A 23664-nucleotide genomic window follows, 5' to 3' on the forward strand; every position below is an offset into this window, starting at 1 on the left:
GAATAATAAAAAAACTTATAATTGATTACCTTAAGAGCTGTGTTAAGGCCAAAATTTTGATAATAATTTATAAAAAAATTAATTTCCAACAAACTTCAAATTAGATCGAACATTCAAGAACAAACGATTTAGCAAAAAAGAGTAGAAAAAAATTTTTTGTCCCCGCCAACTTAAGAGAGTTTTTTGCTAGTTATTAAACAATAACTTAATTAGGTTGAATTTGCTCCAAATGAATTGTAATTTATTTGTTCAAACTTGAACACTAAGTATCTGAAAATTGAGAGGTTTGGTGCACATAGAAACTACTACTTATTGCCTTATAAATATGTCATACTATCAATCTACTAGTACATCTGGTACATGCCCGAATTTTAACAATTTAAATATAGTTGTTTGCAAGGAAATTTATTTGAGGCGAGTTGTCAGGGGAGCCACGAAAAAACCCTTGCTCAGTACTACCTATTTGGAACGGATCTTGGACGGTATAAAATATATTCAGTCTTCTAGACTGTGTGTTTATTAATATTAATCAAGTTGAAATATTCACTATTATTGTTATTATTTAAACAAGACATGGTTCGTATTTTCTGACATTCTATATCATATAATTATTCTTAACAAACGATGTAGTATAGAATTCGTTTTAATTAACTTTTAATATAATTCAAATTGAAAATCAACCTGACATTCTCAACTGAGTGTCTATTACAGGTGAGCAAAATTAAACCGCAACGTTCGAATTTGAGAACTATAACGATGTCATACGGTAACTATAATAACCCTTGAACTCCAAAGTTTGTTCCTATACTAATAATAAAGTTAAACCATTTCGGTTGAATTGACGAGTATGTTTGGAACGCTTTCCTAACAACTTTGAAATTTATTTTAGTTTAATTAAATCTAGAGTTCACTAAAAAGTACCCCGGCTTAGGTGTGTGTAGTCTAGTCGTTCGCCACTTCGTAAATTTGTATATAATTCGAAGTGACTTTGGTAGTTTTTGTTGAACTTCATCCAATTAAATATTAATTAACGTTAATGTTCCCTTTTTCCTTAAATATGTCCTTAAATAACCGAAAGTAAGTTTATTAGATAATTTTAAGTTGTATTTGTGAAAGCACGTTACTCAGAATCGATTGCGATTCGTGACATTGTATTCAGAAATTTGGTTTAAGAGGAAGGAAACTTTCTTCTTGTCTCTTTCCCATCTTGCCACCTGCAGAGATGATCACCGAAAACCACAGACGATGTGTTTAGAAGTAAACACATGCCGTACTGCATTACTGTCTAGGAACCATTTTATGGAGAATTTTGTGCTCTACAGTAGTTTTCTTTCGAATTCTACGAAGTTTCCGAGTTATCCCATTTTACGGTGAACATTTTGAGGTTAGGAAAAATGCCTACAAACCAATCTGTAGGAGCTTTTGAGCTCTACATTTTTTGATTCAGCAATTTTTTTTTTCGATTTCTTCGTAGCTTTAGAGTTATTCGCGATTCAAAATATTTTTGAGTGTTGAAACCCATTTTATAATGGAAATTTTGAGGTTAGGAAAACAATGGAACCGTTTCCGTACAGAATGATCTGCTCCACATTTTTTGTTCCGGCAGTTTGTATCGAAATCTTCATAGTTGGAGTTATCCGCAACTCAAAATGTTTTTGAGTACATGAACTCATTTCACGGTAAACATTTTGAGATTAAGAAAATATGCTTACACACCAATATGTAAGGAAATTTATGCTCTACATTTTTTGCTCCAGCACTTTTTTATCAATTTCCTCATAGTTTTAGAGTTATTCGCGATGCAAAATATTTTTGTACATATCCCATTTTATGGTGAAAAATGAAGTTAGGAACAGATACTTTTTTGTTATTTTTTGTTGTAGAGAATTTTGTTCTCTACATTTTTTGTTTTGGCATTTGATTTCAATTTTTCATAGTTTTCGAGTTATTCGCGTTTCAAAATTACGAAAAATCGTTTAATTTACCTGTACTTTAGTGAGTGCAACAGCAAGTAAACGGTCACAATATGTTCTTGGGTCTTAATGTATTTGACACATTTGAATTAATTCGAAATTAAAACTTTTCCTAGCTGTTTCCAAGGGTAAACTGAAATGTCAGCTTCCTGACAGGACTATATTCTTATCTATCACTCCACACCCTGTATTCTTTTAGCTGATTTTCATAATAAAAACATAAAATGCATTGTTTCTCTTGTAAAAAATTATTTTCAACACTAACTAAAGCTGACTAGATAACTTCTATAAAAAATTTCGATTATTGATGTTTAATTTATCCACACTATTACTTACATACCAATTGACACAATAGCTTTCGCCTCATTGACATTTTATCTCTAATTTAACTGGTCTGTTCTTCACCAACGTCCCCCATCTTCTCACATACAGTGTTTGTAAGTCTTTTTGAGCTTGATCAGTTAATCTTTTTATTTTCTTGATTCTCTTGTTCTCAACTTTTCTAATCTGGCCAAACCATCTTAACCTCTGGGCTTCATTGAATCGGAAGATGTTTTCATTAACTATTATTTCATCGATTTCTCTTTTATTTCAGATTCTCCAGTGATTTGTCCATTCCAATTTCTCCATATATTCTTCTCATAATTTTTCTCCCAAATACCCTCAATATTTCTTTGTCTTTTTGTGTCATCAACCAATATTCACTGACATAAGTTACGATTTATCTTATTAGAGAGTAAAATTTTAACTTCATTCTACAATTGGAAACACGTTAAATGTGATTTATTTGAAGCAGTGTATTTACGTAAGTAGCAAATACCGTGATTATTATATCATTGCTTGTAACTACAAATGTCTATTGGTTAATTAACTGGAAATCACCAAATATACGTCCATGCGTGGCATCCATTCACATCTTGTACATACAATTTAATTAAATCTCTATATCGCATCATGTCGGGTATGGAATTGGCTTTTGATTGCCGCGAGTCTTTGATCAAGCTCTGATGTTCTACCGACGAACATTACTAGAGTGTTGTAGGCTTAATAACACGATTATTACTTTGACATTTATCAAAATATCATTCGACATGGACAATATAGAACATACAGTTCTTTTCTCTCATATTTGAAACGATTATACGTGAATTATTTTGATTTGGAATTTGAATTCAGTGTTCTGTACTAGTATTGGAATTTGGCAAGGTTGAAGTCGTTGTGTAACGACGAACAACTCTTCTCAAAGTTAATCGGTTGAAACTTACAATTACTAAAAGAGATTTAATCTGAGAGCAGTGTTCCCACCAAATTGAACAAAAAAATCGTCCCCCTATAACTTCATTGTGGATTGAACTAGAAGTCTGCATTAATAGTAACCAAAGAACCATTGTATAAACACGGTACATTTCAATTTCAACCAGTTTCCTAAGAATTACAGCTTATCAAAGACCCAAGACAGAAAAAGTAGACATAGAAGCCTCAAGTTTTGAATAATATAAATCATAGAAAAACTACAATACATTGCAATAGGTATAGGAAAATCCCATATGATATGATATGGAAGAAAAAATAAAATAAATGATTAATTACTAATTTATCAGTATAGTACAAATAGCAAAACAAATAATTGGGGAAATATACATTACATTAAATAAAGAGCATGTGTAAGAGCTTGAAACAATTTCTCATACATATAGCATATGCTATAACTATACACAAAAGCAGAGCCTAAGTCTCAATAATGCGTTGGTGGATATCGGTTCTGCAGTTTACACATCCTGTCAAATTTGATCGAATTTGAGGATCGTATTGAGTCATCGTTGAGTTTTAGAGGTTTTAAAGCTCCTTTATAGGATAGTTTTTTGAGTGTTTGAAGAGATACCGTTTGCTTCAGACAAGGACTCAATAGTTTTGACATCATTGCCTATGGTCGAGTGTAGAACTTGTATATCTGAACCACTCCAGGTTACACTGGAGTCATCCGCGAATAAAGTGAATTTTAACCATTGATCCGTATGTGTGTGATATCATTGATGAAAATCAAAAAAAGAGTTGGACCCAAAACTGAACCTTGAGGCGCACCACTGCCAATTGGCAATTTACTAGAAACTTTATCATTAACTCGTACCAATTGATTTCGACATTCAAAGTAAGATACAAACCATTTTAATGGAATAACTCGGATGGCATAATATTCTAGTTTGTTAATCAGAATTTTTTGAAAGCTTTAGCAAAATCACAAAAAACCGAAGCCGTAGAAAATTTATTGTTAAGTGATGTATATATTTCGTTTAGAACAGAAAAGATAGTTCGGGAAAAACCCCTTTTCAAAGGGTTCATTAGCGAACATAAAACGTCAATAATTACTTTCGGAAAACCCAAAAATAGCTTAGCTGATAATACACCAATGCCGCAAGATGTCTTTGTTTTGGATGGTGAGTATGGTTTGCTCTAGCTCAGATCTATTCACAGGTCTGAGAAAAATAGTATCAGTGATCGATAATGTTGGTTCACGCGATTTGTTTCTCAAATCATTGAAAACAGACCAAGTTTCTTTCGAAGAATTTTCAGCTCTCGAGATGCGATTGTAATAACAGTTTTGCATCAATGCCGCAGGTGTCTTGTTTTGGATGCTGAGTATGGTTTTCTTTAGCTCAGATATATTCACAGGTCTGAGGAAGAGACTGTCAGTGATTCTTTTAGAAAGAACGAGAAAGAAGAAAACACCTCGAAATGTGGATATTTCATAGCTATGTCCATGAGGTCGTATCAAATTTTTTTGTAAATCACAGCATCGTTTTGACGTTATCTAACCACTCCCGAATTTTCACATCAAATCCCGAATCAACCTGTATAAATGCAAATCATTATGCTTGAAAAATTTCCAAAGCTGAAATTATTGAAATGTTAAACTTGAATTATCTAGCAGTGCTTCTAATGTTAATTTTGATAAATATATATACAATATCAAATTATTTCTAAGTATCGTAGACGTAGAACATTTTTCAAAACATGTGAAAAAATATTTTTTTCGCGTAAACGCTAATTTTAGAATAGTGATCTTTATAAAAGATGTATCCACAATTTTTCACAACATTCAACTAACCAATTACGTGTTTTTAGGGTATAACTCTGCAGTAAATATCATTTTAATAAAGTGTATTTACCAAAATAATTAAAAATATCACGTGAGAAGATTTTGATTGATGTATTGATGTATTAATTGAGAGTTGCTAAAAATATTACAAAGTTCATAATTGGATTCATCGCAGAACTTTTCAATCTCGACAAATATAAAACCCTCTCAACTTCAACTACCTACTCAACCGCAATATAAAATGAAAGATCAAGTTCATCCCGAAACCGAAATTGAAACACGTTTAGTATGAAAATAACGCGTTCCTTCTCTCTTTTCATACCCGAGAAGCAGAAAAAACGTTTCTATCTATCAGTGTCCAAGAACACCTCCTTAACCTCACAACGTTTACCAGATCCTTTTTTATCCTATTCTATCCTTTTTCATCCTGTCGGACCCGCGGCGAAACTCGTCATTCACCTAAGTCTTTTAAAAAATTGATGAAATAAAACACAAATATCTCCGGGGGTAAGGTCAACGACGTTTTCCGTGAAAGAGTTAGAATATTGAAGTTCTATATAGTGTGGACAAAGCGTATTATTAATTTGTTTCGATTTTAATATCTTGAAGAGGCATTGGAATCCATAATAAGTAACTCTCATCATTTCTCTAGATTTAATACCGGCAAGAAAATAGTTAGATCACAATTCTAAAGTGTAAAGATTCTAGGCAAAGTTGAAAATTGTTTGTGATAATATTTTCCATTATTTTTCCACAGTTTGTATTATCTAATGTATATCCTCTAGGCCTGTCCTTTTTCCTGATATTTTACAGCAAAAATATTTTCCTTCTGCGTCCATTCCTCAGCGGCATTCGATCTAGCATTAATTGAAATTTGCAGACATTAATATTTCGTGATTCGAACTAAAAAACAAAAACATAACCAAACAAACCAAATAAAAATGTTCAAAACCCTAATAAAACCAGTAATCACATATGCGATGGAAACAACAGTAATAATCAAAAAAGAAGAAGAACTTAAAAGAACCGAAAGCAAGATAATGAGAACTATAATAGGCCAAAACATAATATAACACAGGAAGGAAAAAGAGCAAAGGAAAACGAAGAAATAGAGAGAGAAATGGGGAAGAAGAATATACATAAAAGCACAAAGACTCAACTGGGCCTGGCACATAATGAGCAGAAAACCAATTGAAATGATGAAAAGAATTACGCAATGAATCCCATTGTAGCCAAGGAGAAGGAGCAGGCCGAGAAAAACTTGGAAAAACGAAATAGAGGAAGACATAAGAGCACTCAATATAGAAAACTGGAGAGCAAAATGCCGGAGCCGAAAAGAATGGAAAATAATAACAAAAGCAGCCAAAACAAACGATAAACTATAGAAAAAATAAAAATTAGAAAACGAGGAGTAATCCACCTCAAAAATAGGGTTTAAAGCGCCGAAAGCGATAGCAATAATTCACATGGGATTGAAATGCTTGATGATGATGATGAAGATTCGAATTATTGCCGTTAACCCATGTCGAGCTCTCGTTTTTTTCTTAAAACATCTCTTCATTTGTTAGTGTAGCCATCCAGGATACTTTAATGATGATAATAAGCACCCATTAGAAACAGCTAAACCCTTTTTGGATTTTCAGAAATGCCTATTGGGCCAGTTTCCTGCGGCATTTTAATTCTATATCTAATGACCAGTCTTCAGAAAGCCATATTCCCAAATACTTGATTTTACTCACAACGAATGTCCTTCAAATCTATGTCTTTTGAGGAGCGTTATCATATTCTTTTAAATCTACTGTTGGACACAATTTCTTCAGACATCTTCAACTGATAAGTGATTTGATATTTTTATTTATTTGCCCTTAACATCGGCAGGATGGTAAGCAGAGGTATTTAAAATAGTTGTAAAGCAGATAATTTCAAAGTACAATTGAATACTATGATCGATAAATTATATTTGAATGTAGTTTTAGTAGAAAGGTGAATATTTATTGAGGACAAGAATTTCTGATTCTTTCTATAGAACTTGCACGAGTTATGTTTCTATTAAACTGTCAGGAAAGACTAGAAACAGGAACAAATAGTCCTTTCACACGTATGGGTAGGATATTTTCTTTTATATTTGATTATCACCATATAAACTCTCATTTCACATCAGTATTGACAAAGAAGATGTCCATTACTTCAAAATTTCTACAAATCTGATGGTTGTGAAATAGCAATTACCTCAAAATTGAATTTCGATGAAGAGAATTACTTTTGAAGGTACTAAGAAAACGAAAAGTAGTCTACAATGAGTGGAACTTAAATAAAAATGAAAAAATATAATCTACCATGAAAAAAAGGTCGTATCGACTAATTATCTACTACCACCAAAGAGAAGAAGATAAACTTTATTCATTACCAGTATACAAGGTGTCCCACGACGACTTAAAACTATCTGTGTATGGCAAAATACTTATAGTAAACCCATGAAAATTTCTACGTTTGTTTTCGGATACGATCTCTTTAACTAAAATATTTTGAAACATTGTAACATTTGTTATTTTAAATAAAATACCCTGTCTATTAATACACTTTTTAAATCTACGTAACATTTTAGTATACTTTTATGTGAAAACATTTTTCGAAAAATACATACTTTTTGAGTTATTGATTTTTATGTAAAAAAATTGGCCGTTGCAGACCCTTTTAAATTATTTTTTTACGAGAATACAGATATGAAAATGATTTCTATTCGGTTGCTTTTAGCAAGGTCGAACATATTTGAATCTATGTTGAAAAATTTCTATTTCATACAGGGAGTGTATAAAAAGTGTTCAAAATTCATAAATATCAAATTTCCTTATTTTTTTAAATTGAACTACCCGGTTTTTTTCATTTAAATCCATTCGGGTGTAAAAAATAAGGCAAATTCATGTACTTTCCTATACCTAAACCTAACAGTTATCCAGATATTGAATGTTTTATGTAAATTTTTATAGATGCGTTGCATTGCGATTGTGGATCATCCTGGTCTGAACCCAGTATCTCCTCTTTATCATATTTTTTGTATATTGGTATAATTACTACAGTATCCCACTTCTGTTTTGTTTCCAATCTAGATAGGTTGATGAATTTGTTTTTTCATTTATTCGCCTCCATATTTAGACAGCTTGGCTTCTATTCCATCTTTTCCAGCGGCTTTTCCATTACGCAGTCTTTTTATTTCTTCTCCTACCTCAGTTTTCATTGAGCACTTTGCTTCTTTCTCCTTTGTCATTCCTCAATTTTTTTTTCTTAAGTTGTTTTACACCTTCGTATAATTTATTTCTATGGTACTTTTTCCACATTTTCCCAATTATTGCAAAATCATTTTGTATTACTCCATTTTTATCTTTTATTCATTTTGGTTTTGGAGTAGGGCTTTGATATCTCGTATCTGTTTACATTCCTCTTGGTCAACCGTTTCTAATTTCTTATTCTAAATACGTATAGTAACCGAAATAGAAAAACATTGAGAAAAATATTTAATAAATAAGTTAAGTTAAGCACGTTAGTTAACAGACTAGTTGTTTTTCCTCATGAAACTGAATAAAGTGATTCAATTCGAAATATATTTTATCGTTTCCCGGTGATACGTATGAAAAATCGAAATAATTTTTGTAATGAGCAAATTATGTAAATTGATTGATCAATAAATTCAAATTCAAATCCTGAAGACTCTATCACCCAGCACGAAATGACGGGATAAAACAGCTGCAATTTCATTGCAGCGATCCTAATTTAGTCAAATTTATTCAGACTATACAACTAACCCCACGGAAACGTGACAGTGGATGTTTTATGGAGTCTTCGGCTTGAGTGCGAGCTCGCCACAACATTTGCTCTAGCTCTAATTTTATTAACCATCTTTTATGGCCGGGATTGTCCGGGATATTCCCTTGGATTTTCAGCTTTCATATTATAATACTTAACATAATTTACAGTTTTTAAATTAGGTTCACGATAAAAAGAATATAACAGAAAACTAATTTTGGGGGATTTTATAAGAAATTGACAGATTTTTTGGAAAAATTAATAGCAGATTTTCAAGACATTAGAACGTCAAGTCCTATATATGCTCTCAATATTGCAAGACAGATTATATTTCTTTCCTTTGTAGCAAAGTTTTCGTTTATATGATTGCGCAGTACTAATATATAGTCCCTTAGAATCATTCTCAAGCACTTACAAGAACGTTCTAGATTCTGTAATTGCTTCTAAAAAAAAAGAAGTGGACCGAGGTTGATAGAAGTGGTCATAATTGGGAAAAATATAAATTTCAAATAGACGATCATAAACCTTTGTTTTACTGTAAAATACTCAATCTGATTTTTGGGGTGAAATCTGAGGCTCTTTTTAAAAAAAAAGCAATGATGTCTGGTGCCTCGTTTGCTTATACATTCCTGCACAAATTACGCGTAGTGCGGCGGAGCTCTATTCATATTTGCGAGTGTTGGATCATTGTCTATTTGCTTACGCAAATCTCCGAGCATTTCCAGATACATTTGACCCGTCACGTGACCCTTAAAATAACTGTCGATGTTTCGACTTATACCAACCTCTGTATAACAAAAATTATCTAGATTTTTCAAACAACGTGTCTTTGTACAACCTATCAAGCCCCTGCTAGCCCAGGGGGATATTGTGACGTATCACTTTGCTGCAGATATTCAAATTCAAAATTTTTTCTAGAATGAGCCTGCATAAAATTTATGAACATTATATGAGGGCCTAGATTTCGCTCATAGATCTCATCTCTTTCTTACTAGAAACCCCCAGCTATCCTTTCTTGGTATTCGTTGAGTCTGTTTCTCACAACTTTACCCAAAACTTTATACACCACATCAAGAAGATATATTCTTCAAGATTTTCACATTTACTGTTATCTCCTTTCTTGAATATTGTACATATTATTCCATAATTCCATCTCTCAGGCATTTGTTGTTGTTTTGTCAAGTAACTACACTGTTATCAAAATATCTCCAAGCGAAAAACCTTGATTTTGGACAAGCTGGTGAGTCAAAAATAATGAGACTGAAAGACCTTGGAGGCACGTTCAATGAAACACTAGAAGTAGTAAATAATTTAATTTGCTAAATTTAATGAAAAGGGTAAGGCGTCCTCAAAGTTCCAGGATCTAAAAGATTCGTTAATTGAACCTAATTTAAAAATCAAACGGACAATGAAAGTTAAGAAAAGTTTCTTCATTCCCTGAAGATGATTTTAGTATAAATGTCTCAAACTGGATTGTCGACACAATAAATTGAATAAAAGAAAACCTTTTTGCCAAGCATAAATATTTGTATTTAGCTATCTTCAACTCTCGAAGATTTGATTAAATGAAGGTAAAATTGCCAGAAAAAAGACAAGCTCAAAGAAGATGAATGGTTCAGTATAAGCAGGAAGTCAAATAAGCAATTATTATACTAATTAGACTAAAAGATGTGATAAATCTGAAAACATTCAGGGAATTAAAAGTATAGATGATGATTTATCTATACTTCTCATCTTACACAGTAAACTCGTGTATTTGAAGTGATAGTGGATTGATATGTACTCTTATCAATATACGGAATTGTACAAAGTGTTCAAATGTTTACTAACAATTTCACTAGTACAGGGTACCTGCGAACGAGTTTTTTCAAAATCTAGATTGAAAGTGATAGCGGCTGATGACAATTTAGAAGCATTTGTTTTGATGCACAAAAAGAGAGAGATATTAATTAACATTGATTCAAATTTGGTTATTGATAAACTGTGGATTGAATTTCAAAATATGAAGATGTTTGATCGTCGAAATGAGGCCTGGTTTTAGAATTGCCTTATTTGGGATTTTTCATGAATTTTTGAGCAATTTAGTAATTTTTTCCCTAATTATTTTAATAGTTTTCTCTTTATGTTCATTAATTTCAGTAATAAATTAGTTAGAATTGTTATTTCACATGTGAAATATTTAGAATGAGTTGCCAAAAATATACCATTTACCTTTTAAATTCTTGAAAAATTGTAAATTTAGATATAAAAGTATAGCAACTGATTTTATACACTTACAACACTTAATTTCTCACATGTTTTGAAGGTCTCAGTGAGTTTTAAACATAAAAAAGAGTGAAATATCATCGTTTATAGTCCCTCTATATCACTCACTTTTTCTATGGTAAAAAGGAAAATCCAGACACGACATTCACCGTCCTTCGAAAGCTTTGAAAAACAGACTTTGCATTTTGAGTTCCTAAATTTTTGTTTTGGTACGTCTTATGTTGGTATTAGCTGGAAACAAGTAGTATTCTACAAATGCAAGGATTTTCATGTTCTCTTTTTTAATATTCATGAACTCTTATGCATGAATAAGGGACTCAAAACTGGATATGAAGAGCAAGAATAAGCCCAACAAGTAATTTTTATTATTGTTATACTTTCATATTGTACTCGATCAGAATTTCAGTCCCAGACGATGAAGTCTTCGATAGATTAGAAATATATTAGAGTTAGTACACTTTGGTGTGAAAACGCTCATACGTGTGTGTGAGTGTGTGTGTGTGTGCGTGTGTGTGTCTAAATCTTCTTGATTTTAGGTCTCTTCTGATTTAAAATTAGTTTCTTTTTATTTCTAAAGACAGATAAAAATTAAGAAAATCAAAATAAAGAAACTAATTCTAATTAAGCTTGAGCTGCTTAAAAAACTTTTACAAGATATTTGACAAAAACAGTCATAAGTGAACATTATCAACCACTAAATGCCGGTCAACAAACACGAAGTGGAATTTTGTAGACTAGTGTCGTTTTTATGAGCATAAAACAGTGGATGTCTAGAAATTAGTAAATTAGATCTTCGAATTGTGAAATAAGATCACAAAATCTCACCGTTTTGTAATATACATGTACTTTTTACTTCAATTAATACAACGACGACTTGATAGTTATCATAAATTGATTTTAATTGTATTTTTTTTGTTTCAGGCAACTGATAGCACCTAATATCGCTCAAAAACATTATTTAGCAAACGGGGCGGAGTACGAATCAAAAAGGGTGAGTTTTCTAAAAAATAGTTCCCATTAGAATGATTAGTTTCATAGTTAACAGTGGTTAACAATGATTTTCTTGTACTCGATATAATATTTATAAAATTTTTAAAACTATCACGATTTTGTAAGCTTTGCTCTTAGTTTTTTAATATCGGAAAACATGCAATGAATTAACAGATACGTTTATAATAATATCGGTTTTGTTTTGAAAAATTCAATCGTCAAAATGATACTTGGGCTCCATCCAGATCATACCAAAATCTAATCCAGGACTAACTTTACAAACTCAACGCAGGACCTTAACAAATTTTAAATGAGTTCTGTGATTTATATAAGGCTTTCCAAAAACTATAACCCAGGTTCATATAGATTACCTTTTAGCTGATTGCGGATCCCAACCTAGGACCAGATTATGGTGACAGCTTAGATGTTCAGAAACTGCTATTAAGATTAGTTACTGAACTTATTTTTCTTTTCAACTGATTTCACAATTCTTCTTCACAAGTTGCGTTTCTGTACTTTTGGGCTCCAATTCGGAATTACCTTTTCAATATCCTTCGAAAGTGCAATTAACTATTTTTTCTTTTGTTCACTTCTTGTATTTCCTTCTCCTTCTTTAATGGACCTTTTTGCAAATCTCTTTCCCGACGTCCTATTAGTATGCCCCAACCATCTTATTCTTTGGGCTTTTATGAATCTTGTTATTGATGGTTATTTATACAAATCCTTCAGGTCTTCATTAGTTCTTTATCTCCATAGTCCTTCATTGTTTTCATTCCTTTACCATATAACCAGTTTTGTTGTTAAGGACTTTCTTAAAACCTATGTTTCACTTTAGTGTGTAACTGTTAGTCGTATTATTGTTCGGTGTCTTCTAATTTTGGCTGCTCTAGATAACTCCCCCAATTTTATCATTCCCATTCTCTTATTTATGTCTGTCCGCTCTTTATTTTTATTTGAAGGTGTTGCTCCCAGGTATTCGAGTTCGCAAACTTTTTCTATCTTATATTTTTTTGTCCTTTCCCGCTTCAATCTCTGTATTCCTTTCTACCAATCACCATATATTTGTTTTATCTTGGTTTATTCTCAATCCATAATTTTTTGCAGCTTGTTCTCGACGAGCCTGTTGACAGATTCATGAATCAGATTTTTGTGAATCTGTAATTTTCGTCTTTCTTGTTTTTCACTTCTGTTACACGGAAGAAGGGTAAATTGCTGGTTCTTATAAACTTATAATAAGCAGCATTTCGAGATGTTTGTCTCTATAAGCACCGATTTTAAATCCCTCAAAGTTTGGTATTCTTGAATAAACTTAAAATTGTGGTTTCACTTGTTTACTTTGACATTTTGGGATCAACAAAAAGAACAAATTGATGATGTAATAGTCAGTAATTAATTGGTTGATTAATTGTTAATGATAAGAAAGTAGAAGGCGGGGACTCGCCAGCCGCAAACGTAATTACACTGGCTGAATAGGAAGGCGAGCGGCGGATGACCGTGAGGATGAGTGGTGGGGTCCCTTCTCGGCTAAGACTAGAACGTGATTCTCTTCACTGACTCGCTTAAAATTACGCGGTCATTTTGTCATACTGGGCCGAGTGCATTTGTCTCGTCCGAACACTCAGCAGGTGTAATATAACTCACTCAATTTCCGAAGAACAATTAAAGTGAGCTTGGTTAGTTTTCGAACATTCAATTAATAGTCCATTTTAAGAAATATTTAACACAAATCTTCTTCATAAAGTTTGTAATATTTCTTCTTAATTTTTTTGGTATATTACCACCAAAATATGATAATATAACACTTTCTTATTGACGAACTCATTAGCGGATAATTGTTTAAAATATTTGCAAAAATCATTAAAATGATTACACAAATATTCGTCATACAGGCATTTGAAAACATTTGTGAAGATTTCTAGAGCACAAAAACATTTTTTGACCTGTTTAAATTCCGATACAGAGCAGTAGTTAGTCAGTCCCGTTACAATTATTCTAAGATTGATAAATGAGCGGCTTTAATTTCAAGTTTTGAATTCGGTATCACATTATGGAGGGTAAATTTCATATAGGAAGAAAACATAAGTGGTTAGTCCTAAGTAAACTCTTCCGAAAATAGGTTAGCTCCCTGTATTAAGTGGCGTTTAATGTATTAGAGGCAGATTTCATCTAAGGCTCTCAATTGAATGTCTCTTATCAAGACTCATCCCTTTTAAGAATATTATCAAATTTGAAATAGAACTAAAATAGGTCCAAGATGAACTTAAGCAAAGGGAATTTTTTTTATTTATTTTATTTTAGACTTGTCATAGGAGAATGTGAATTACTAAAAACAAACAGGATAAAGATGTTGAGCGATATAAATGGAGCGACTAATTTTCACAGTGCTTCTGAATCATAATTTCCCCTTTATAATGCTATTGAGCTTTTCATAGACGTAATTTCACTCAAATAATGTCTTCTTGTACCGAAGAATTTATCCATGGAATAGAACAGAAGATAAGAGAAGCTACTAGAAATAATACTTTTGTTAGTGAGTGCGACAAGTTAAAACTTGCTAGCAACTTGCAATCATTTATTTGGTGTTTGTGATTGTAGTTTAGTTTCAGTTAGCCCTTTTAGACGCAAGAACGTGCTGTGATTCATACTTTTTGGACCAAGATATCTTTTCGTGGAGTTCGTATACGAGTTCTTTTCATTCTCGCAAATTCAGACTTGTGAATTTCAAAATATATAATATCAAGAAATTATCGGTTAAAACTCGTGCATTTAACGTCTTCTTAGACTAAGCATGGGTAACTGGACTACCAGACACACCCACCAGAAATTTTGGCGATATGAAATGTTCAGGGCAGCCATGAAAAACCACGACCGCCAAAGATAAACATATTGTATTGATCAGTATATTTGATCGATGACTCACGGGTCCAGAGATAGCTTTTAATGTTATTAGGTCTTAGAGGAGGATGTTTGTGCGCAGATGAACCTAATAACGGATGTTAAATTCATATGTAATCCCAACTGGAAAACACTGTAAAGACTCTGTGATGATTTAGGGATGTTTTGGAGGAAGTGCGACTGGATATCTGGTAAAAATTAAAGGAATTTTTAAGAAAAAAGTATCTTCCCGCAAAACAACGATCAACAAAATATTATGGCTCAATTTGCTTCAATTTCTTCTTAAAAACCATGGAAAAAGCCTCTTGCAAGAAAGTTACTTAACACCAAAACAATTCACGAGCTCCCCACGAGTGCACTAGTTAGAGATATTGAAGAGGCACTTGACAGCACAGATATTGCTCTAACATCGTTTATCTATATAGAAGGAGCTTTTAATACCACTTCATATGAATTTATCAAAAGGGCGTTAGGATAATGATAGTGAAAGTCACCATTCTAGAATAGACCGAGGCGATGCTACAACAACGTATAGTAACGGAAGAAATCAACGAAAATACTGCTACTGCAGTGAAGGGCTGTCCGCAAAGCGGTGGTCATTGATGGTGGACTAAATTCTCACTAGATTTAGCAGCGTTATGGGCTACGCGAATGATCTAATAGTAGCAAATTATCTAGGAGTCATAGTGGATAAAACACTTGATTGGAAAAATCGGTAGTTTGTCGACAATAATTGGAGACTAAATCCTTAAATGGTATTCGAGGTATACCAAACTCATGATTACACACGCAGCGCTTGTTTCGTGGTCGAAAACTCAACAAACAACAGCTCAGAAGAAACTAAACAAGATTAAAAGGCTACTATATCTAGGTATGTGAACTTGCCTCACTAAAGCATTAGAAGCACTACTGAACCTGCCTATTTTTCACCTCATAGTGGAAGAAGAGGCATTTAGCTACGCCCACAGGTTAATCCAAATAGTACACAAAAGCCAGGAAATCTGATAGGATTCCAGAACTGCTAAAGCTAGGAATCCGTGACCAACCAATAGACCAAATGCATAGCATGTTTATCAAAGAGTGGTAATTAACGACAACCAATTGATCGGTCAACGAAAATCTTCCGAAATGTATCTCTTTGGTACCCAGACACAAGCTAGCGCAAGAAGCTTAACTTGATATTTCCATACTTCTAGGAACATCACTTACCATTTTTCAGATAGAGTTACTAGCAATACTACAAATGCGCTCAGGAATTTTTTTATAGAAACCGCATTAAAAAATACATATTCAACTTAGTGTGGAAACGACTCCATACCTTGGATCAGAACACTACTGCGGCATCACGAGATGGACATCGCAAGGGACGATAACTGCTGATGCTGCAAATAAGCTATAGAAACAGTATAGCATCTACTCTAAGAATGTCCTGCGCATTTCGCTAAACGGCTAAAGTACCTTGAAGGAGTAGTTCTAGCATCAAGGGAAGTGGTATATAAGAACCCCAAACAATAGCTCCCTTCGGAAGTCTGATACTGCTTTTATCACATCTACAGCTTTAGTAGTAGTCACCAGCTCAGTAGAAAACATCATTTCATCCTTCATTCTTTCATTTTCAATGTAACGAACATATACAATCAAATTATAACATTGTGCTACGTCTGTCTCGTCAATTTGGATAGTAATAAACGGGATTTTTTTTATTGCATCAACCACTTGGTTTTTAATGTCCTCGGCCATATCATCAATTCGGCGATTTACGGAGTTGCCTAAAACTGGTAGGTTTGTGCTTTTGACCTTTTTCCTACTATCAGTTCCAAGGGCAACATTTCCTAGGTTTGTCCAATGGACTTAGTCTGTTCGTTATCATCAATAACAGAGACTTGATAAAGGGTAAAAAGAAAAGTACGTTATTTTTGGTGCAATATTGATAGCTTTTTAGAGCGGTTGAAGAAAAATATAAAACTTAGAGTACTTTAATTTATTGAAATAATAGAACGTGTGTTGCATTCGAAATTATAAAGTAAATGTAAATATTTGAATATCCTATTATAAAATAATGGAACAACAAACTATAGCTATGTGAGTGGCTTTCATTAAAGATTTCGTTAAACATCCTCCCACTCATTTTGGTGAAATTATGGTTGTTCTACGCCTTATTGTTGGCAAGATCCATTGAAGTATGTACATATAATTAATAATTTTATCGAAATAATTGGAATCGCCAAAAGTTTCCTACGTTCCGTTGTTGTTCTTGTTAACAAGAGCTCCCGTCCTTAACCCGTTTAATCATCCTATTTGTTATTTCACGAAAGGTTTTTGGAAATAACCCGAAGGAAGGTTGTTTAATTAAAATTGTATGAACCTTATTGCCAATTTCCCAAATTACCTCACTTTAAAATTCATAGATGTTTACGCTCAATTTACAAATTGGTAGACTTTGTCGCATAATGAAGATTACTTCAATGTATTAGATAATGTCCTACGTACTGTGTACAGGGTGTATCACGAAAAGTGTCAGAATCAGTTATCCTTTAGACATATAATGAAACATTTCAAAAACAACGAAGGCAACGCAGGCTTCCTACATTTCTAATTTAAATTTTCTCGATTCATTACTTTGAAATCGAAAGATAGTTTTTTAGGTCCTTATGATAATGAACGATGCATAAAAAAAGTTGAAAGGCTGTGTTTTAATTTGATGATACTGCTATTACTACTACTTGGTCGTGAAATTCAAATGAAAATGAAATGGTAGGGAGATGAACCTCATTGAAAAAGGAAGAGAATATAACCAAATTGGGAGGTTAAATGATTTTCGGGCAATCAGAGATCAGGAAGTGAAAGTGAAGGTTTTTAAGGGTTAAAATCGATTTATGTGGATTTTCGATTATACTACAAATCCTAGAGAAAACATAACAAATTTGTAGGTAACAAAAAATTCTACTACTTTTGTATCAATACTTTTCTCATACAATCTAAGAATCAATATGAATAATTCAAATAACCAAGTTATTATTTTTTTTTCGTTTTATCTTTTAATTTTTTTCATTTTACGAAATTCAGTGAAATCTTTCTGTCTACGAAGCTCACTGTAATTTTTTCTATTGAAATATCTATTTTTTACCTTATTTTGAGTTAATATCAAAAAAGCACTCCAATTTTCAATGGAGGATACGTCAGATCATCTTTTTCACATTTAACCTTGAAAACTTTTATAAATTATTTCTTCCTTTCTATTTTTGTTATTCCCTTTACCTTTCTCAATGGTTTTGATTTTGATACAATCACCAAGCAGCGAGGACACAGAAATATTTAGAAACCAAAAAGGCTTTTTTATTAAGAACAAATTGTTGTAATCGCCTCATTTCTTCTATTGTATGTGACATTGGAGTCTTTTAAATCCATTTAAATCTAATTTTTCTCCGTGAGGGTATTTAGAAGGTTTCCATAGTGTCCAACTATGTGTATGTAACAGTGAGTAAATAATTAGAAAACATCGCAATCAAGAAAAATTACATTAAGCTTAAGCTATAATAATTATAACAAAACTAAGTTTTTGATTCGGTTAATGAGTTAATATTACTGGTTCAATATATAATTCAATTAAAAATATTTGTTTCAAATGTTTCCGTTGCATGTTATTTTATATCGAAATGTTACAATGATTATTTTAGGTTCTATGTTGAATAATATTAAGAAATTCATCGTAATGAACCATTTCTTCGAATTTTCTATTCAAAAATTTCCATTTTATATATCAACCAAAATAGATTTCCGCATTCCTTGACTGTGACTCTACGTCTTTTAAGAGATGAGTTGCCTGTGCTGGTAATGGACAGACAATTCCTGTACTGGAGTATAAGACGATGATGATGAATCCGTATGATATTTTGCCCTACCCAACAGACAAAACTGAGTCTCTATTCTGGACAACGTCGATGATTTAAAATTTGGCGTTTCATATGAAGGTAACAGCAGATACTCATTGAGCCTCAATTTGATATAAAACCGCTAATATAACTGAACTAATACAAATTGTAGAGGTTAAACAGTAGGTTTAACCTCTACTCTGAAGTCCCCAAGAATACAACTGCAAGCATAAAAATCAATGGAAACATTATAAACAATCTTGTGCTTACAACTATGGGGTAGAATCTGTTTGTGGAAAAAGATACGCGATACCTTCAAGAAAAAATGTAGAATATTTCGACCTTCTGCCAAAAATCAATAGAAAGTTGTATAAATTTGTTTGTTCCTCATGAAAGACATCAAAAGCGATATTTGATCCTTTTAAGGAACGATACATGTTCTATTTTTCTTACAGGATATCGAACATTGTTACTACCACGGAACTGTACAAGACTATCCAGGAGCGACAGCAGCTTTCCATACTTGCAACGGTGTCAGCGGGGTAATACACGTGGGAAACGAAACTTTTGTTATTCATCCGTTTTATGGAGGAGATCTCTCGGTCAGTATTATTCGTTTTTATACTTTTTTGCATTAATAAAATTTGTTACTTGATGCATTAAGAAGTTTTAACAACATAAATGATATTCATGGCGCAATAGATGGAATAATGATAATTTAACAAATCTATGAAATGCGAATAATAATAATAATATGATAAAGATTCATAATACTTTTTGGCATTACACCGCAAACATACTCTCAAGATTCTCTTGTTAAGGTGGATCATTCCCCATTATCTCTCGTCACAACTTCCTTTTCCCTGTATGTTCCTGCCAGTTTATAACTCCTACTAGGCATATGTCCTCTTCTGCCTATTTTAACCATTTTGTTTTAAGGCTATCGCGTCATTTTCTACCACCGGGATCTCATTGCATCATATTGAATGCTACAGACTTTGTACCTTCTTTCTATACATCCTTTTTTTTCACAATATCTTCACCACTGATTTCTTTTTTCATTCTTTTCCTATATTTCGTTTCACTAACTTTTGTTTGATTATATTATTGTTCTGATTATCTTTCTTTTCTTCTTCTTCTTCCGTGTATTAGGCGTAGTCGCCTGTTTAATCTTCGACATCCTTGCCTCCTATCCTGCTTCAAGGTTGTCGCTCCACCTTTTTCTGGATCAGCCGGTACTCCTTGGGCCCAATGAGGATTTATCGCGCGCTATCTTGATCAGTCTGTTGTTATCCATACGACTTATGTGTTCATTCCATTTTTTCTTTCTCGATAGAATCCATTCGTTGACAATGACAATGTATTTACTTGTATTAATTATTTTGATTTGATCTTAGTAGTCCTGCGAACTAGCGGCTCTCTAATTACGGAACACCTTCAGATATTTAGGGGAGTCCATTAGTGATGCATACTCTCACCCATACTATTTAACATTTACGTATAATGAATTTTTCAGCTAGTATTAAAAGACCATCAAAAAGGCTTTAAAGTAAATGGAACTCTCATAAATAATATTAGGTACGCCGACGATACTGCTATATTAGCCGACAACGTAGAATACCTACAAGAGTTAGTCAATTCTATCAACGAAATTGGAACCAAATACGGACTCAAAAAAAACGCGCATGAAACCAAACTAATGATCATAAGCAGACAACAAAGCAGCGAAGCTCAATCACTTGTCAATGGAAATAAAATAGAGTCAATAATTTCAAATTCATTGGATGTATGTTAAATGATAGCAATTGCAAAAACAGCTTTTACAAAGCCTTAGATTGATGGTGATAAAATGTTATATTTGGCCAATCCTTTTGTATGGAGTGGAAACGTTGTCCCTGAAAGTGAAATCCCTTAACAGAGTAGAAGCAATGGGAATGTGGTTGTTGCGCAGACTTCTACGGATCCCATAGACCGAGCACATAACGAATGAAGAAGTACTGAGGAGAGCGGGTGTCGAATGAGAACTGATCGCTGTGATTAAACAACGAAAAGTATCTTATTTGGGATCGAGATATTCAACTTTCAAGCTCATACTGAGGGGAAAAAAAAGACGGAAGGAGAGGCCCAGGACGGAAACAACATTCCTGGCTACGGAATATAAGAGACTAGTGTGGGAATCAGGGTGCGGAAACAATTTCTCGTCGTGCAGAAGAAGGGTGCCTTTAGATAATACATCAGAAGTTTTGTACAAGAGGACACCTACACGCTGCAAAGTGTATGGTACTTGAAAAAGAAGAAGTAGTCTGTCTCCTCTATAATTGATCATAACGCCGAGGTACTTCAACTTCTATACATCCATAAAGTGATAATTGCCAACTTCAACCTTTCCCCATTGACACTTTGTTTAGTTTTCACTCTCAAATCTATCCCTTTTCCCTCTGCAACTATCTACCATTGTCTCCATTATAGATCTGTCTTAGCGATAGAGAGTGGCCTTGTCTTATACCTTTGGTAAACATAAACTCTTCAGATTCTTCTTTAAATACTAATATGATGACTCTTATTTCGCTCATAGTCATCTTGAGTAATCTTCGTAGTTTTGCATCCTTGTTCTTTTGGAGCTGTCAATGAATTGTTTCTTTTTATTGAGTAAGAGGCCTGTTGAAAATCAATCTATGTCTATTTGATGCTCATGTGCTCTTTCCATTGTTTGTTTCATTGTATGTACTGCGTCTGTTGTTAATTACCTTTTAATTTAGATTAAAAATTTGTCATATACATACATATACACCCTTTTCTCAAACCATATTATCCTAATTAGTTAGTATAGTCTTTCTTGTTTGGTTTCTCCATACTTATTTCTTTTTCACAAATAATACCTCGAATAAATAGCTGAAATTTGGACCTAATATATTCAGAAAATATTTAATATGGTCCATATAGTATAACTCTTGGAGATTGCTTGATCAAAAAAAATTCAACGCCATTCGTATTGAAAAAATAATGTTTATGCTCATTTTCAGCGATTTTATCGAAACTATTAGCAACATTTTGAAGGAATTTTGTGAAAATTTATATATAAAAAGTCAACTTAAACTTAAACTTAAATATTCTTTGCAAAACTCGATACTGTGTGCCGTTTTCATTACATTAGTATGAAGCAACGATAAAGTTCTTCATCTTCTTTTATCTATAATAGGTCTATGGCCTGTTCCTTCTTTGATATCTTTCCTCATTCTGGGCTTAGATTCTCAATCAACCCCAGACATAGAGTTGAAATGGTTCGTGAAAGAGGTGGAGTGATGATAAAATCAATTTACCAAAAAATCAGAAGGAAAAAATTGAATTAAAAACAAAAAACATAGAAGAAAATTCTATTAGAGTAAAAGCCTTTTTCATAGAAACACGAGTAGGTATATCCTCCTTTTCAAAGACATTATTAATCTTCTAATTGTTCTAACATCAACTATGAGGACATTAAAACGATCTGGATTTTATCTTCCAGTTCTGAAGCGTACCATAAATCAAGATTTGATTGAAATGTATAGTCTAAAGGGTTGGAATTGTATGATTGAAGATACCAGTGAATTGAAGCTACTGCCCATCTAACAATCCATCATAAATTCATAAAATGATTACCAATAACATTTTTTATCAAATTATCGTGGACTAAATCTAATATCCCGAATGAATAATTTTTCCAAAAGTCCAACTACACATGAGGCATTTAAACTTCCAAATTTGTTACTTAAAGTTGCAGCAAAAACTTTAATGTTGATAATGTAATAACTTTCAATGAACAATATTATAAAAAAAACTTCCTCTCAAATTCAATCCTATACATTTGTAATTATTCGAAAGCACAATTTTCAAAGGGATATTCATTGTTTTTTATTAGTGTTATGGATAGTCCCTCAATTAATGTGTCTCTTGGGGACTCCATCAAAATAATAATTGTCATATGGATGGATTATCCAGTGAATTGGAGTGAATGAACAATTTTTTGATACGATTTGAAAGTAACGAAGTCGAATAACATCTAAACTTGATATAATATTGATTCTAGAATTTTCTTCTTGAATCTTCAATTCTTCAATTTTTTCTATAATCATTTTTATTTTATATACTATATAAAGAATTTAGCCAGCCTTTCAAATATTACTAAACATAGGCTCATATTCTCTAAGGTATGATTTATTTATTTAGTTATGACTTCATTTATTCTCTTCCAACTTCACTCTGTTTGTTGTTTCTTTCTTTATATAACAGTTGCGGTTCCTGTCCAATACGTCTGGTTTTGCTTAAACCGCGTCCATAAGTACTGGGAATTGTTAATTTGAATGCGTTCTTTTGATATGTTGATAGCCTTTGATATCTTTCTAACCTTAATATGGCGATCGTTCATTATGATTTGGTGAGCTTTTTTGATAATATTCCTGGTAATTGCAATTTTCGGCCTTGCTAGCACTCATCGTCAGTCCAGCTGGCACAGCTACATTCGAATACAACTGCACAGATTCATTAGCAAATAGGACAGAAGGGATAGAAAGTGTAGCCCAAGCGTAAATCACTGACTCTATGCCATAAAAATGATCCTTTAGGGAACCTAGTTTACCTGAAGACATCCAGAATGTTAATTTATCAAAAATATTCTCTTTGGAGAAGTACATATTTGTGGAATAAGCTACCAGGTCACGTCGTTCCCGAACACTACAGTCTACAGAAGTTCAAGATCATTATCAAGATCAAGATCATAGTAAGATTGGTCAAA

The 23664-nt window shown here is 32.8% G+C and overlaps 1 protein-coding gene across 1 annotated transcript in view; it reads left to right on the plus strand.

The window, feature by feature from the left end:
- Window positions 1-23664, plus strand: part of LOC130452643 (disintegrin and metalloproteinase domain-containing protein 11) — a 768870-nt gene that overhangs the window by 648054 nt on the left and 97152 nt on the right. The window contains exons 7-8 of the mRNA XM_056791998.1: window positions 12058-12127; window positions 19349-19495. Coding sequence (XP_056647976.1) covers window positions 12058-12127; window positions 19349-19495 — 217 coding nt within the window. The remainder of the gene's footprint in view (window positions 1-12057; window positions 12128-19348; window positions 19496-23664) is intronic.

This window comes from Diorhabda sublineata, chromosome 2 (genome assembly GCF_026230105.1).
Source record: "Diorhabda sublineata isolate icDioSubl1.1 chromosome 2, icDioSubl1.1, whole genome shotgun sequence".
Lineage (NCBI taxonomy): Eukaryota > Metazoa > Arthropoda > Insecta > Coleoptera > Chrysomelidae > Diorhabda > Diorhabda sublineata.